General features: G+C 30.1%; 1 protein-coding gene and 1 pseudogene across 1 annotated transcript; one reads left to right on the top strand and one right to left on the bottom strand.

The window, feature by feature from the left end:
• Positions 1–2,042, top strand: LOC114398432 (annotated as a pseudogene).
• A 6,791-nt stretch (positions 2,043–8,833) lies between these two features.
• Positions 8,834–10,043, bottom strand: LOC114399573 (zinc finger protein GIS-like). The gene has a single exon (XM_028361772.1). The coding sequence runs from the start codon at positions 9,756–9,758 to the stop codon at positions 8,991–8,993; it is 768 nt and encodes a 255-aa protein (XP_028217573.1). The 5' UTR covers positions 9,759–10,043; the 3' UTR covers positions 8,834–8,990.
• Positions 10,044–14,089: the final 4,046 nt, after the last annotated feature.

The raw sequence follows: 14,089 nt of genomic DNA, 5'->3' as shown, positions 1-14,089 counted from the left end.
ACTCATGTATCAAAAGAGAAAGTAAAAAATTCAAAGCTAACACTGACACGTTTGATCAAGAAATGGAAAAGAGATTCCACATAAAAAGGTTTTGGTTTCTCCGTCACCGTCTTGTGCCAACTGCCAAGTTCACGAGTTTTCACCTTATTCTAGCATGTCATCACATCACTCCAATCCAATTCTTCCATACAATCCACTCTATAAATGGCTTATAAAAAACTCACTCTTTGCTGCTCACAGCGTTTTACTTTTTCCTAATTTTTTGTCCTCACCTCAGCATCACCACCTCCACCATTTCCATGGCCAACACCAAAACACACACATTTTCACCATCATTCTCACGCTCCTCTTCTCATTCAGCACAGCAAAATCACCTCTTTTGTACCAAAGCATATCTCCAACATCATTGAGTCTTCAGAAGGAGAAGCTCAGCCACCTTCACTTCTACTTCCACGACATTCTCAGCGGCCCAAGGCCCTCCGCATAAGACTGGCCCAGGCCCACATGACCAACACTTCCGCCACGTTTTTTTTGGACTCATGATGTTTTTTTTTATTATTGTTATGAGCATTTCTTCTGGAAAGTAAAATTATATTTTATTGTGATGAAATACTTATTTTTAAACACAAAATTATTTTTTTACTGTTATGGAATATTTATTTTGGAAACAATTTTTTACTATTATGAAAACACCTAATTCGAAAGTTATTTTTAAAGGTTATAAAATGTTTATTCTAAAAGTTATTTTTTATTATTATAAAACACAGCACCTATTTCAGAAGTTATTTTTTTTATTATTATGGAGTGTCTATTCTAAAATGGTATAATATAAAAATTAAGGATAATTTTGGATTTTTAAAAATATAGGAGGTGTAGGACTCAAATCCTCTCGTGGTGGCTGACTACCTACTGACCATGGGCCCCAAGCCCGGATCAAAACTCGTTTGAAAGGCCCATGGAATTTACGAATCTGCAGCCCATGACAAAATGGGACTGTTGATGATCATGAATTCCGCATTCACTGATGAAAAATACAATGGTAGCACTGCGAACTTGAATTGATCCAAACTAATCTGAAAATTTTGGATTGAGTTATTTATGTATTTGGGTCAAAATCAAATTAAATTGATCAAAACCATTCATGTACATATTGGATTACGGATTTATATTTATAGATTCGATCAAAACCAAACCGAACTAATCAAAACCAATCAAAAAAAATTTGAGTCGTTTGGCTTGACTTTAAATGCTGCTAATATTGGGATTCTAGATGTCGAGACTGCAAGTGTTGAGACTATTAGTGTTGAAACTTTTTAAGGTATTATTTTCAGGTATATTGTTATTTGTTTTACCTTTTTCATATTTATTTTTCTGTCATGTGTATAATATTAATAGATTATATTTTGTTCATTTGTTTAAGCAAATTTGACTGTAACAAATTAATTGAAGTAAAGCTTATTACAATAAATTAGTTTGTATGAAATAATTGTAATTCATACTATTATAGTAAATCTTAGTAAATAATATTTTGTTTTAATTTGTATTAGTCTATTTTAGAATATTATGTTGATGATATTAAATGAATCAATTTTATCACTTTCAGACATTTGATCATATTGTGTTGATCGTATTAGATATTTGAATGAACCAAGATATAAAATAATAATTTTAAGAAAAAAAATCAAATTTAAATAAATAACCCGTTAATTCGAACCGAACCAAATCGTTCATAAATGAATTGAGTTGGGTTAAGTTTAAAAAAAAATTATAAAAACTGTATTGAACTAAATCGATTAAATTTAATTGGATTAGATCCGAATTTAACAAAAATCGGACAGAACCGTCCCACACGAACACTCCTAAACACACTCAGCTTGTTAGGGGGGAACACGGTGTTCTCCACCGTGAGGGAAATGCCAATCGTTGGAGGAAGCGGGGCTTTCCGGTTCGCACGTGGGTATGGTCTGGCCAAGACTCAGACGTTTGATGTCAAAACAGGGGATGCTGCTGTGGAGTACTACGTCTACGTGTTCTATTATTAATTAACCAGTGCTTGATCATGGTTCTACTACCATATCTGATTCTTGTCTTTAGTTTCTTCTCTTTTCTTTTCTGTTAGATGCTTTAGGAATAATAAGTTGTCTTTACGCTTCCTATGATTTTAACGTGTGTTGCTTCAGTTAAAGATAATGGCTTTAGAAACCATAACTACTTGCGAAATCAATGAATGATTAAAGTAGGATTTTCTTTACTTTTTTTTTTAGGAGTAAAACAAAAATAAAGTATCTTTTACTAGAAACAATTTTAAAAATATCAATAGGAGTGACAAACTCTCCTTACCTTCCATTAGGGGTGAAAATAGGTCAGGTCGGCCTACAGGGACCTACGACCTGACCTACATAAAATCTGGTATGAACTGACCTATTTAATTAAAAGGTTAGGTTCAGACTTTTTTAAAAACCTATTAAATTAAATAGACCAGGCTTAGACTTATTAAAAAGCCTTATAAGCCTGATAGACCGGCATATATATATATATATTATTTTTTGGATACCAATATATACTTACATTATTTTTTGGGTACAATTAATTTTTTTTTTGAAACTATCATACTTTGATTACACATTACTGCTCCATAACTTCTATTCATATTATCAAGTAAGACTTTAATTACAATTTAGGTGAGTCATGTGTCTCTTTATATTCCTACTCCAGAGTAAAGGGATATTAAATATTTAATGTGAAGAAGGCTTTTAAAAAGGCTATCTAACTCGGCTAGGCTTTTAAAAAGATCAGGCCGAACCAAAATAAAAGTCTTTGATAGGTTATAGGCCAGATTCAGGCCTCAAAAATTCATCGTAGACTAGACTCAGACCTTTTTTTCAAAGTCTGGTCTGACTTATTTTCACCCCTACCTTCCATATGAAAGCTAGAATAGTTATACTACATAGGAGCGTTTTTAGATGTTAGTAATATTTTTCAAGAATGTTTTTAGGAGTTTTTCTTAAATGAGAGCAATTTTGAATTCTTTTTAACTCACCGTCACTTTATATCTATCAATTTCATTCTTATTTTCAAATTAAATTTTAATATTTTTCTAAAATAATATCTATAATTAAAAAAAAAGGTACATGAGAGTATTTTTAAAAGCTATTATTCACCAGGAGCATTTTTAGGGTTTAGGAAAAAAAATAAGAAAAATAAAATAGATATAAAAAAGGAAGAGTCAAAATAAGTGAGAAATAAAATAATAAGTAATTTTGTTTGATTGAAGAGAGTTACAGAAGCAATGAGGAGAGAGATAAAAAAATGAATGGAAATAAATGATAAATAATATAAAAGTAAGTCCCATTAGTTTTGAATTTAACTCTCTCGTATATCTATTAAAACAAACACGACCCCTTTATTGGTATGGGGATTCTGTGCCCCATCCTAGATCATGTTCGGCTGTCACAGTTATAAAATTATTATCTCAAATATATTTTTAGTCTCTCAAAAAGATAAATTTATTTTAATCCTTTAAATTTATAATCAATCATTTTAATCCTTGTAATTTAAAAAAAAACCTTATTTTAAGCCTTCTATCCTAAATACTGTTAAATCAATAATTCACTTACTAACTAATGAACTACAAATCATTTATATCACAACCTACTTTAATTTGCATTTTTATCATCAAACACCATATCACATGTTTGTTTTCGTTCCAAAATATTCATTTTGACAAAGGTTAGTCGGCGGGCATTTAGGCAAAGGGACTAAACAATTTTTTTTTTCTATTCAAATTATAGGGACTAGATCAATTTTTAATTTTAAGGATAAAAACAAATTTACTTTAAATTTAAGGGACTGAAAACACATTATACTTTGACAAGATTCTCACAATTAGGCAACATATTATACTTTGACAAGCTTCTCACAATTGTTAATTTGACTCTTTAAAAGGATGAATTTCTATTGAAAATTCTCACAATTGACTAATTTATATGAATATTTCTTATTGTCTATACAAGAAGCCATTCATGATTATTGTGTTGAGAAACATATTATACTTTAACCATTAATTATAAAGAATGTGTTGTTATTTTAGAAAAATAATTTTGCTAAAATTAAATTTTAAATAAAAGGAAAAAGGACAAATAAAAAGGTCCAAAGAGTATGCATTCTAAGAAAGATTTGGCTTACTTATCAATTTCATATTTAAAATAAATAAATTTTAAATAATGTTGAAAAAGTAATATTTACCATATTAGGTAGTTTTTGCCATACATAGGATGTTGTTTATTGGAAGGCGCTAATATATAAGGTGTCTTGTGTGTGTCAATACTATGTAGGAGGTGCCAACTTGATAGGTGCCTTACAGATTTTCTAAAAGGAAGAGTCTTCTGTGTGGGCCTTGCAGATTTATATAAAAGACTAAAATTAAAATCTTTGAAGGATTAATATAATTTTTATTTTATTTTATATGGACCAAAAATTTATTAAGTCAAAATTATATAATTAAGTGATCCATTCCAAAGTTCTTGCATGTTCGAAGAATTTATTCTTCATCTGTGGACATATTCGTCATTTAATATACATTGGTATTATTTCGTTAATTAGTTGTGGGTGCTCAAGGCCAAGGGTTAATGTTAAAAGACTAAAATTAAAATCTTTGAAGGATTAATATAATTTTTATTTTATTTTATATGGACCAAAAATTTATTAAGTCAAAATTATATAATTAAGTAACCCATTCCAAAGTTCTTGCATGTTCGAAGAATTTATTCTTCATCTGTGGACATATTCGTCATTTAATATATATCGTTATTATTTCGTTAATTAGTTGTGGGTGCTCAAGGCCAAGGGTTAATGTTTCATGAAGGAACAATTTTTTTTTTCCCTCCATACAATATCTCTTCATCTTTTTTTTTTTCATGAATCAAGGTATCTCTTGTTGAAAGTGAAGAATTAATTTCAATTATTAAGATTTATTTAAAGAATTAATCTTTTTCAATAAATATCTTTCCATAGCACGAGTCACAATTAAACTTATAACTATATACTTAAGATACAAGATTATTTACTTTATTATGTTATACCATTTTGGTTAATAACTCTTAATCTAAACATTTGTAAACTTTAACTACAAAATAATTATGATGATAGCATCTGATGACCATCCTCATTAATTATATAAATGTCCAAACTTATGAACAAGTACAACACTAGCTGTTTGTTTAGCCGTTGCATTTTTGGGGGTCTTTTAGTTTAACCATTACTTAAGTTCTTTGTTCAAACGTACTGATTGCCTGAAAACAGTCAACAAATACGAGTTCTCCTGGCCCTGATGATCTTTGTCGAAATTGTGACAGTTAATATTTTTGCCACTGATTCCGCGATAGATGCTTACAACCAAAACCAAACATATTGAAACGTTGTATTGATTGTTTTCTTTTATGATTTTCCTTAGGAGATACCTAATTCCAACTTGGCATACATCACTGTAATAAATGCATAGTTCTCAACAGTATTCTAATACAATTATTAAAGAGAAAAATGCAAACTAAAACCCTAAAATCAGGGTCATGGGTGACTAAGAATGTTTAAAATTGAACCAAATGGTTTGTAAATCACCAATTCAATCCAAAAAAATTAAAAATCACTTAAACTGAAAATCACTCAAACAAAAAATTTAAAAAATCACATACTTTGTTACGGTTTGATTCAATTTTGAATTTTGTTATAAAAAATAAAAAAAATCACATATTTTATTTTCATATGATAAAAAATGATATACAAATAGTGTCAAAAAAATAATATTAAATATTAAATGATATACAAATTATTATTATATTACAAAAAGAGTTAATAATATTATTTTATAATAATATTAAATACTAAATAGCAGTGAAATTTTTAATTAAAATATGTTAAACAAAATTTAATAAAAAATAAATTTATTTTTAAAATAATATAATAATTATGTAAGTTTAGTTTATAAATTTTAAATTATGATAATATATTAAAAATATAAAAATGGTCAAATTGAACCGAATTGATTCTCAAAAGATTAATTTGATTTAATTTAAATTTGACGTTATGTTAAAATCAAATCAAACGATTCCTATTTTTATTTTATATTTAATTTGGATTTTTTTCTTCTAAAAATCAAATAAAAAACTGTACCGTAAACATCCCTGTGTGACTTGTCTATTGCTTTTAAAATGTGCAACACATGCAATTAGTTAATTTCGATATATATATGATATCAGGAGGATACTCATTGAAGTCACCACACGAGTTTCGTCCTGATCAATGCGATGTTTTGAAATGTTATCCTCTTTTACTTCCTTTGTTACTGAGACAGCACACTCGATTGAAGATATCAAATGCTTGTGGATAATCATCCTTTCTTATAAGTTTGTAGGTACGTAATTAAGGCAGTAAGTTGGTAGTATCTATTGTCATATAAATTTTGTGCTCCCAGTAATAGATCGATGATTAAAGTAGACACTGATCTCACGGTATTATACTATCATTGTTAAAGATACGAGTCCTCTTTTTCAGCTTAACTATTTAGTAGTTTCGGATTCAAAATCTGAATATGTAATTTCTTTGAATATTTGGAAGAAGAGAATTTACTGCTCTTAATATCAACAAGACTCAAGTAGAATTATCTTTTGGAAAAGACATTTGTGGTCTAAAAAAAATTGCATATCCTCAATCTCTTCAAGAAGGAATCTCCTAGTCCGACACATTTCAAATCACCACCACCAAAATCTAAGCCATCCATATAACATCTCTCTCTCTAGTTTCTATGTATATATCAGACACAAGCAAACGTACAGAAGATGTGAAAATAAAGATGGCAGTCTAATTACTACCATGTTCATTTGTTCCTTAATATATCCCTTTCTTAAGGGGTTGGTTTTGCCATTTTAAAGTCAAAAGCCCTCAGTTTATCACTGCCCCTGTATGATGAGATGATGATCTAATTAATTTGCGTTTGCATACAAGGCATTAATAAGTTACCCATGTCTCCCTAGTTATGGGACGTTAATCATCAACTTAGTAATTAACTCGTCGCTTCAATTTTGAATGATCACCTACCCATTAGTACATCAATTCTGATTGCATCTCGGGATCCTCCATAGCAGTTCCAAGTTTTCTACAACAAGTCGCAACATCAATCAATATAGTGTTACATGTTTAGTTGATAATTACTAAGTGATTAGAAGTTTGACCTTTAATTTTTTTGAATGAAAAAATATTTATTGAGGTTGAGGTTAGTTTTTAAGTAAAATTCAATATCTCAAAAATTAATTAATCATTAACTTTCGAAAAAGAAATAAGCATTGAATTGCACCCTTTGGGCTTTGTGTCAACTCCAGTCAACCTAAATTAACGGTAATGAACCCCAGAAGAAGCACTGGCATTTTCTGGCCAAAAAAGTCCCTTCAATAGAGATCAGGGTGAGATTGAGAAATAGAGAACTAGAGGACTAATTGTGTTAATTGGCTAGGGAATATATTGCCCACTTTGTCTCCGAAGCCCTAGGTCTCATATAGAAATAAGATTCCATATCTAGCATCTTACTTAGGCATAAAAGAGTAAAAAACACAATAAGCTGATAGGAACACATCCACACACCTGTCTTTTTCTCTACTTATATAAAATGGTCTGGAAACTAAGAAGTGAATTAGACCAAAAGGAGCATAAACGTATATATGAATATATGTTGGAGATGTTAATTTTGGAGAGCAATGGTGCCAGCAAATGACAATGAAATATCACTTTCTAATCTGCAAATTGAAATTAGAGCAGATATTATCAAACGTTGTCCACACTGCATTGAATCTGAACCCACCTCTGTCGGCACTATACCTGTCCCTGCAATGTGCTAGAATTACGCGCACACGTGTGTTCGGACAAAATGTTCATGCGCGCCCTACTGTTTTGTACTCTCTACATGATCCCCACACGAGTGGACAATTTTCTCAGCTAGCACAGGCCAAGAATGACGTGAGTCACTATGCAAAACGAAAGCAGTTATAGGAACTAGCTGGAGCTAGCTCCATGTACATATGATTCCCTCACTTTTTCACTCCAGTTTACAAAATCAAGAAAGACATATTAGTTAATGCATAAATAATAGTAGTATATAGTATTTTTATCAGTAAATAATAATATAGTTTGATTTTATACTAAAAAAACAATCAAATCAATCAATCTCTATACTCAGAATCATTTCCTATCCATTCTTAATTATGTGTTATTGGATTTGGACTAATTCTGGTCCCTACATGTTCTCAATTTTAGATGTTAGTTACAAATTAAATCAAGAATAATTTCACACACCGAAACTGATTTGAAAATGATAAATTGTAAAGTATTATACATATATAATGAATTAACGGTCTAATTAATTATATATAAATAATAAACAATAATATCATATATCTAAAAATAATCTTTTAGTGTAGATGAAAGTAAGTATGTTTTTTCCACATCCTCCAAATTTTACTATTTCCACATATACTTTCCTTTTATATGGTGGAGGAATGCTTCATTTTTCTAAGTAAATGTAGGTGAGGGTGGGCATGCATAGTATGAAATTTAAGGGTGTGAACATTATTTTTCAAGGAAAAAAACTAGTGATTATTTGACACTCCTAATTCTTTCAAAAATGACTTATTTGTGGTCACCACAAATTTAGTAGACATCCCTAGTAAGAGAAAAAAAAAACAGAAATAGAAGTATAATGGACTATATGACATGATAGAAGAAGAGAAATAGTATGTATTGATGGAATGTTAGATGTTGATAAATAGTGTTCAGACCAAACAGAAAGAGAGATAAAGAAGAAATTATATAACACAGTGATTGATATGAGAATCATCATCATAACTTTATCTTAGAATTACATGATAATAAGGATCCGAGTACAATAACACAGGATGAAAATTCTCAAATCATATATATACGAGTATATGTGTGTAAATATGATGTTACAGATGAAGATCCAAACTCAGATGGTCGTTTACGCTGGACTTGGGGTCATAATTACCAAACCGGTTCTGCGAACCGGAGAACCCCATCCTCGCGTTCACCATTTCCTCACCTGAAAACAAAGGCAAAGGATGCAACGAGCATTCACGGTTGAAAATAGGGTTACTTTGCGCATGAGCAGTTGTGGCGGCGGTGGGGATTCGCCACGAACCCAAAGGGCTTCCATTTATAGGTTGAAGTTGCTGATGAGAATAGGAGTTTCCGTAGAACCTTCCAATCATAGCGCTTGAAGAGTTGGAACTATTCCACGTTGGATAAGAAGAAGAGTAAGAGTAATTAGACATCGCCGTTGAACCGAACCTGTAGTTCATGAAGCTATACGCGTTTGCATCGGAGATCAGGGTACTTTGAAGGTGTCGTTTCGCGTGCTGGCGCTCTCGTTTGTGCGCGTTTTGGTGGCCGCCTAAGGCTTGGGAAGTGGGGAAGTTTCTGCAACAATAATGGCACTCGAATCTGCGGCTGCTCTCGGCGCCGTTGTTTTCTACGTTGTTGTTGTTGACGTCTTTGTTGGTATTATTATGTTGGGAAGGGCTAACGTTGTTGTTGGAGATCATAAACGTGTTGGAGGTGGGCGCGTCGATAAATTCATGGCCGAAGAGGCGAATGGCTTTGTCTTTGGAGGGTGGTGCGGGGCGGAGGAAGGGGAGCTGAGAGAAAGAATGGACGTTCATGAAGTCGTGGGTCTCTCTCTCAGTAGTGTTGTCCATATTGGAGAAAAGGAACTAAAGAAGAGTGAATGAAGAAGGGTAGTTTGAGTGAGTGAGAAATTGAGATAATGGGGAACTTGTGGAAGATGTGTGGGTGCTATGCTATGAAGAAAGAAAGGGAGAGTGGGGTCTCATTATGGACATTTGGGGCGGCTGATGTATCTCTAAGTGAAGCCTGACAACGCCACAAAATCTGATAATGGCTTTGGCTTCTCAAAGTACCGGCACAACCGATCTCTGGGGCCGATCCAAGGCCTAACACTAGTATCATTTCTTTCAAACTAGATAAAAACATGTTAACTCATTTCACAACGGCCATTGATGCAAATTCAATTTGCAAACAAACAAAAAGATAATAAATTTAAATATAAAATTTAAAGAAGATAAAAAATAAGAAGGATAAGAAATTTAAAATAAAAGATTAGGAGATAAAATAAAAATTTAAATGAAAAGATGATAAAAATAAAAGATAAAAATGGTGATGAAAGATAAATTGAGAATTTAAAATATGCTGGGACATAAAAAATATGTTGAAATATTAATGTGTTTCTCTATTTAACATTATTCTTTATTAGAGTTTAAGATGCATTCATTAGAAAGCTTTTAGTCTCTTAAGGATTGTCTATTTCTCCTTTATTTCCTATTCTTTTAATATCTCTTTATTTTTTACCTAGTTTTAATATATTTCATAATCTTGACCAAATTGATTTTAAAAAAATCAAATCCTTCTTATATATTCCCTCAAGTCTCAAACATAAATAAGAAAACTTTTTTATTTTTTATTTCAAATATAATATAATAAATCCAATTAACAAAGTCTTATTTAATGAGATTATCTTTAAAATACCTTTATTTAATAAGGTTAAAGATTTTTTTATATTTAATATCAAGTTCCAATGAGAAATAATTTAAAGAAAAAGTTTATTTTTAATTAGAAATGATAGAATTTATTAATAAAATTAACTAATTTTTTTAATAAGTGTGAAATATGTTTTTTTGTGTGCTTATAATTGAAATCGAAAGGAGTAAAGATTTATGAAATGAGAACAATTTTTTTTTAAAAAATGTGATAACTTTAAATTTTGAGTCATACAATCATACATAAAATAGTCAAAATCAAAAGTTACTCATCACAAACACTTTCATAGGAAACACTTTATTTTTTTCATACAAATCACACACACAAAAATTCAAGTAAACATATAGGATTGAATTATCTCACTTTCCAATATAATTACAAAGATCCCCACTTGATTAATTTCCCCATTCATTACAACTCACATGCAAATTAAGGAACCAACTTTAAAATTCATAATTTTTATGAATAATAAAATAACTTAATTCTGTTTTTAGCCTCTGAAATTTAAGGTGAATTCAGTTATGTTCTTTAAACTTTAAAAAAATCACTTTAGTTGTTCAAATATAAAAAAAAATAGTCCTTATGCACTACAAATCATTATAAATAGTAAATTTGGTGGATTAAAATATTGTTTTAGAAAAAATTGAGAGACCAAAACCGGATTAACTTCAAACTTTAGAGACTAAAAACATAATTAAACCTAATATAATTCATCATTTTTATATTCTAAGCAATATTGATCACATTTAAAGTATGAACTACCAAATTCAGTTTTAAATTATCTCTTTTCGTCATTAATTTCAAATACCCCACTTGATTAATTAATTTCCCCTTTCATTACAAGCCACGCTCATAGAAAACAGCTTTAGAATTCATATTCAATCATATTGCTCACGTAGTTTTCCCACTTTTTTGGTGGGAACATATTTTCAATTATTAAGGTAGCTGATATTGTTTGGTTTGATATCATGCAAGATAAAGCAATAAGTACGCTAGCTAATCACATCAAGGAAAAATTTTGAAGTCTTGCGGGCATGGCATAATCTTCTTCTCTGGATACGAAATTGATTTATTCTTCTTCTTCTTTTTATTTATTTATTTACAATGAAAATTTTACGAGCTGTTTGGACTGATCTTCTGTTTTAACGTTTTAAAATATTAAAATTTATAACCACCTTATGGTTTTATTTTTTTTAAAAATCGTTGTGAATCTTATAACTTTCTTTTAAAAAGTTAGTGACAACAACAATTCTTCTATAAATCAAATATTATATTCAGTTTTTATTAAGAAAAATTATGCGAATGAGAATAAATAAAAGAGTAAAACACGTTTTTGGTTCTTTTAAAATATTCAAATTCATCTAGTAACATAAGGAAGGATATCCCTGACCAATTAAGGAGGTAATGCTTACAAAAGTTTTAAACTTTCTTATCCTCATATCAAGAAAGTTAAGGAGAGAGATGCGCTGTTCCTTGATATCTTGTAGAAGTTCCAAATCTAAATTTCAATTGCTGAAGCATTTAGAGCAAATGCTTATTTATTCAAAATTTAGGAAGTATGGTGGTCACAATAACAAACAATAATTATAATAGTAATAAAAGTAATGGTAGAAAAAATAAAATAATAACAATAATATTAGTGGTAATGACGGTAAAAGAAAGAGATTTATCTTAAAAGAAAATTAAGAGAATTTCAACATCTAACATTTTAATTACATTATTTTTTTTTCAATTAAATAAAAAAAACTCAAAAAGTCATATTCCTTCTTAATTCCTGAGTAGAGAAAATTCAAACCTAAACTCAACTCCAATCAAAGCAAATTTTGTAGTTAAAGTTAGAACGAGCATGAATAGCTAGGTATCCGCGCGCGGGTCTAGCTAGAATTAATTCTCATGGCTAATGGTCAATCAAAATATGTGTTGAGTAGCATGCCAGATATTGGACATATATATATATGGCAGTGAATCAGTTGTTTGTCTTTGGTAAAAATTACAACAAGCATCACAGATAGATTTACCACCACTGCCACAGTACTTGGTATTCTCTGTAAACACACTTTTTTCTGTTCTCACGGTTTCATGTTCGTGTATTATCAGTCGACCACGTTAATTAATTCTTAACTTTAGAGCTCAGAAAGACTGAGAAAAATGACCCAACTTCTTTGGTAAAGTCCATCTCCTTCTCGATCTTCTCTCTTTCCTGGACCATAGTATATACGGTACTATTAGTTGGTGTCGGTTCTTTATTAATTTTTTGTTGGCTCCTTTATATCTGTTGCCGGATTCTGCAAAGTGGTCCTCAAAATATTGTGATTGTACAATTGAAATCACAGTACAAAATGGATTAGAATATGTAATCTGGCTCTCTATTTTTCTGCCTTTTCTCTCCCTCCCTCTGAGTAACAGTACATAACCTCTTCCATCTATACCTTTTTCTTGTTTTTCTAGACATCATTATATATTGTTTTCTTCTTCTTTTCTTCCTTTTTTTCGATCCTCTTCCTCTTCCCCTATATCGAGTTACTATTCAATGCCCTCTGTCTTTCACCAAGGTTTGAACCTAGGATCTGATCATGCATACTATTCCAAACCCCCTTCCAAAGTCTAATTTGTTTAATTTGTTGTTTGTTGTTTTATTTGCCTTCTCTTTATATTGATCATCTTTTAATTGTAAGTTGTTAGTCAACATTAATTAGAAAAGAAGAGTTCAATTAAATATTTTTCTCAAAGATAAGTCACACCCTCAAGCATACTTCCTTATACACTTTGATTACTAGCCGTAAATCAAGTATCACTTGTATAAATTAATACAGAGAACTCAGACTTAAGATCATTAAACTGAAACAACCCTAATTAATTCACACACTCGACAATCATATATATATATATATATATATATATATATATATATATATATATATATATATATATATATATGAATCCTCATATTTGCTATCAGTTATCATTGAAGACAATTAATTCTTCTAGCAAAGTAACACCCACAACCGGATTGTTTACTCATGTCAAGAAATTGTTTTAACTATTAGAGGCGAATTTTGCTTCTCATAAGTCATAATGATTCTCGTGAAGTCAAGTACATTTAATAACCCGAAGGGATAACTTTCTTACAGTCTTACTAGACTCGGCTTGGATTACTTTGGATAGCCAATATATTGTTCAAATACAGGTGAATCGGTGATCTTACTAGAGACGCTCATCATTTAGGTATCTGCATAATTATAATCATAATTAATAAATAATTAAATTATAAGTGAATATTATAATTATAATCATAACTAATTTTATATAATTAGCTATAATTTATATAATCAATTATTATTCCGATTATAAATAAATAAACTAATTATATAATAAATTATATCTCAAATCAATTATCTAACTGATTATGAATGAATAAAAATAAATTATCTAAATTTTTAAAGATATTATAGATCCAAACAACAGCCAATAA

Source organism: Glycine soja, chromosome 19 (genome assembly GCF_004193775.1).
Source record: "Glycine soja cultivar W05 chromosome 19, ASM419377v2, whole genome shotgun sequence".
NCBI lineage: Eukaryota > Viridiplantae > Streptophyta > Magnoliopsida > Fabales > Fabaceae > Glycine > Glycine soja.
The sequence above is the reverse complement of the archived record's forward strand: the minus strand, read 5'-3'. Positions and strand labels throughout refer to the sequence as shown.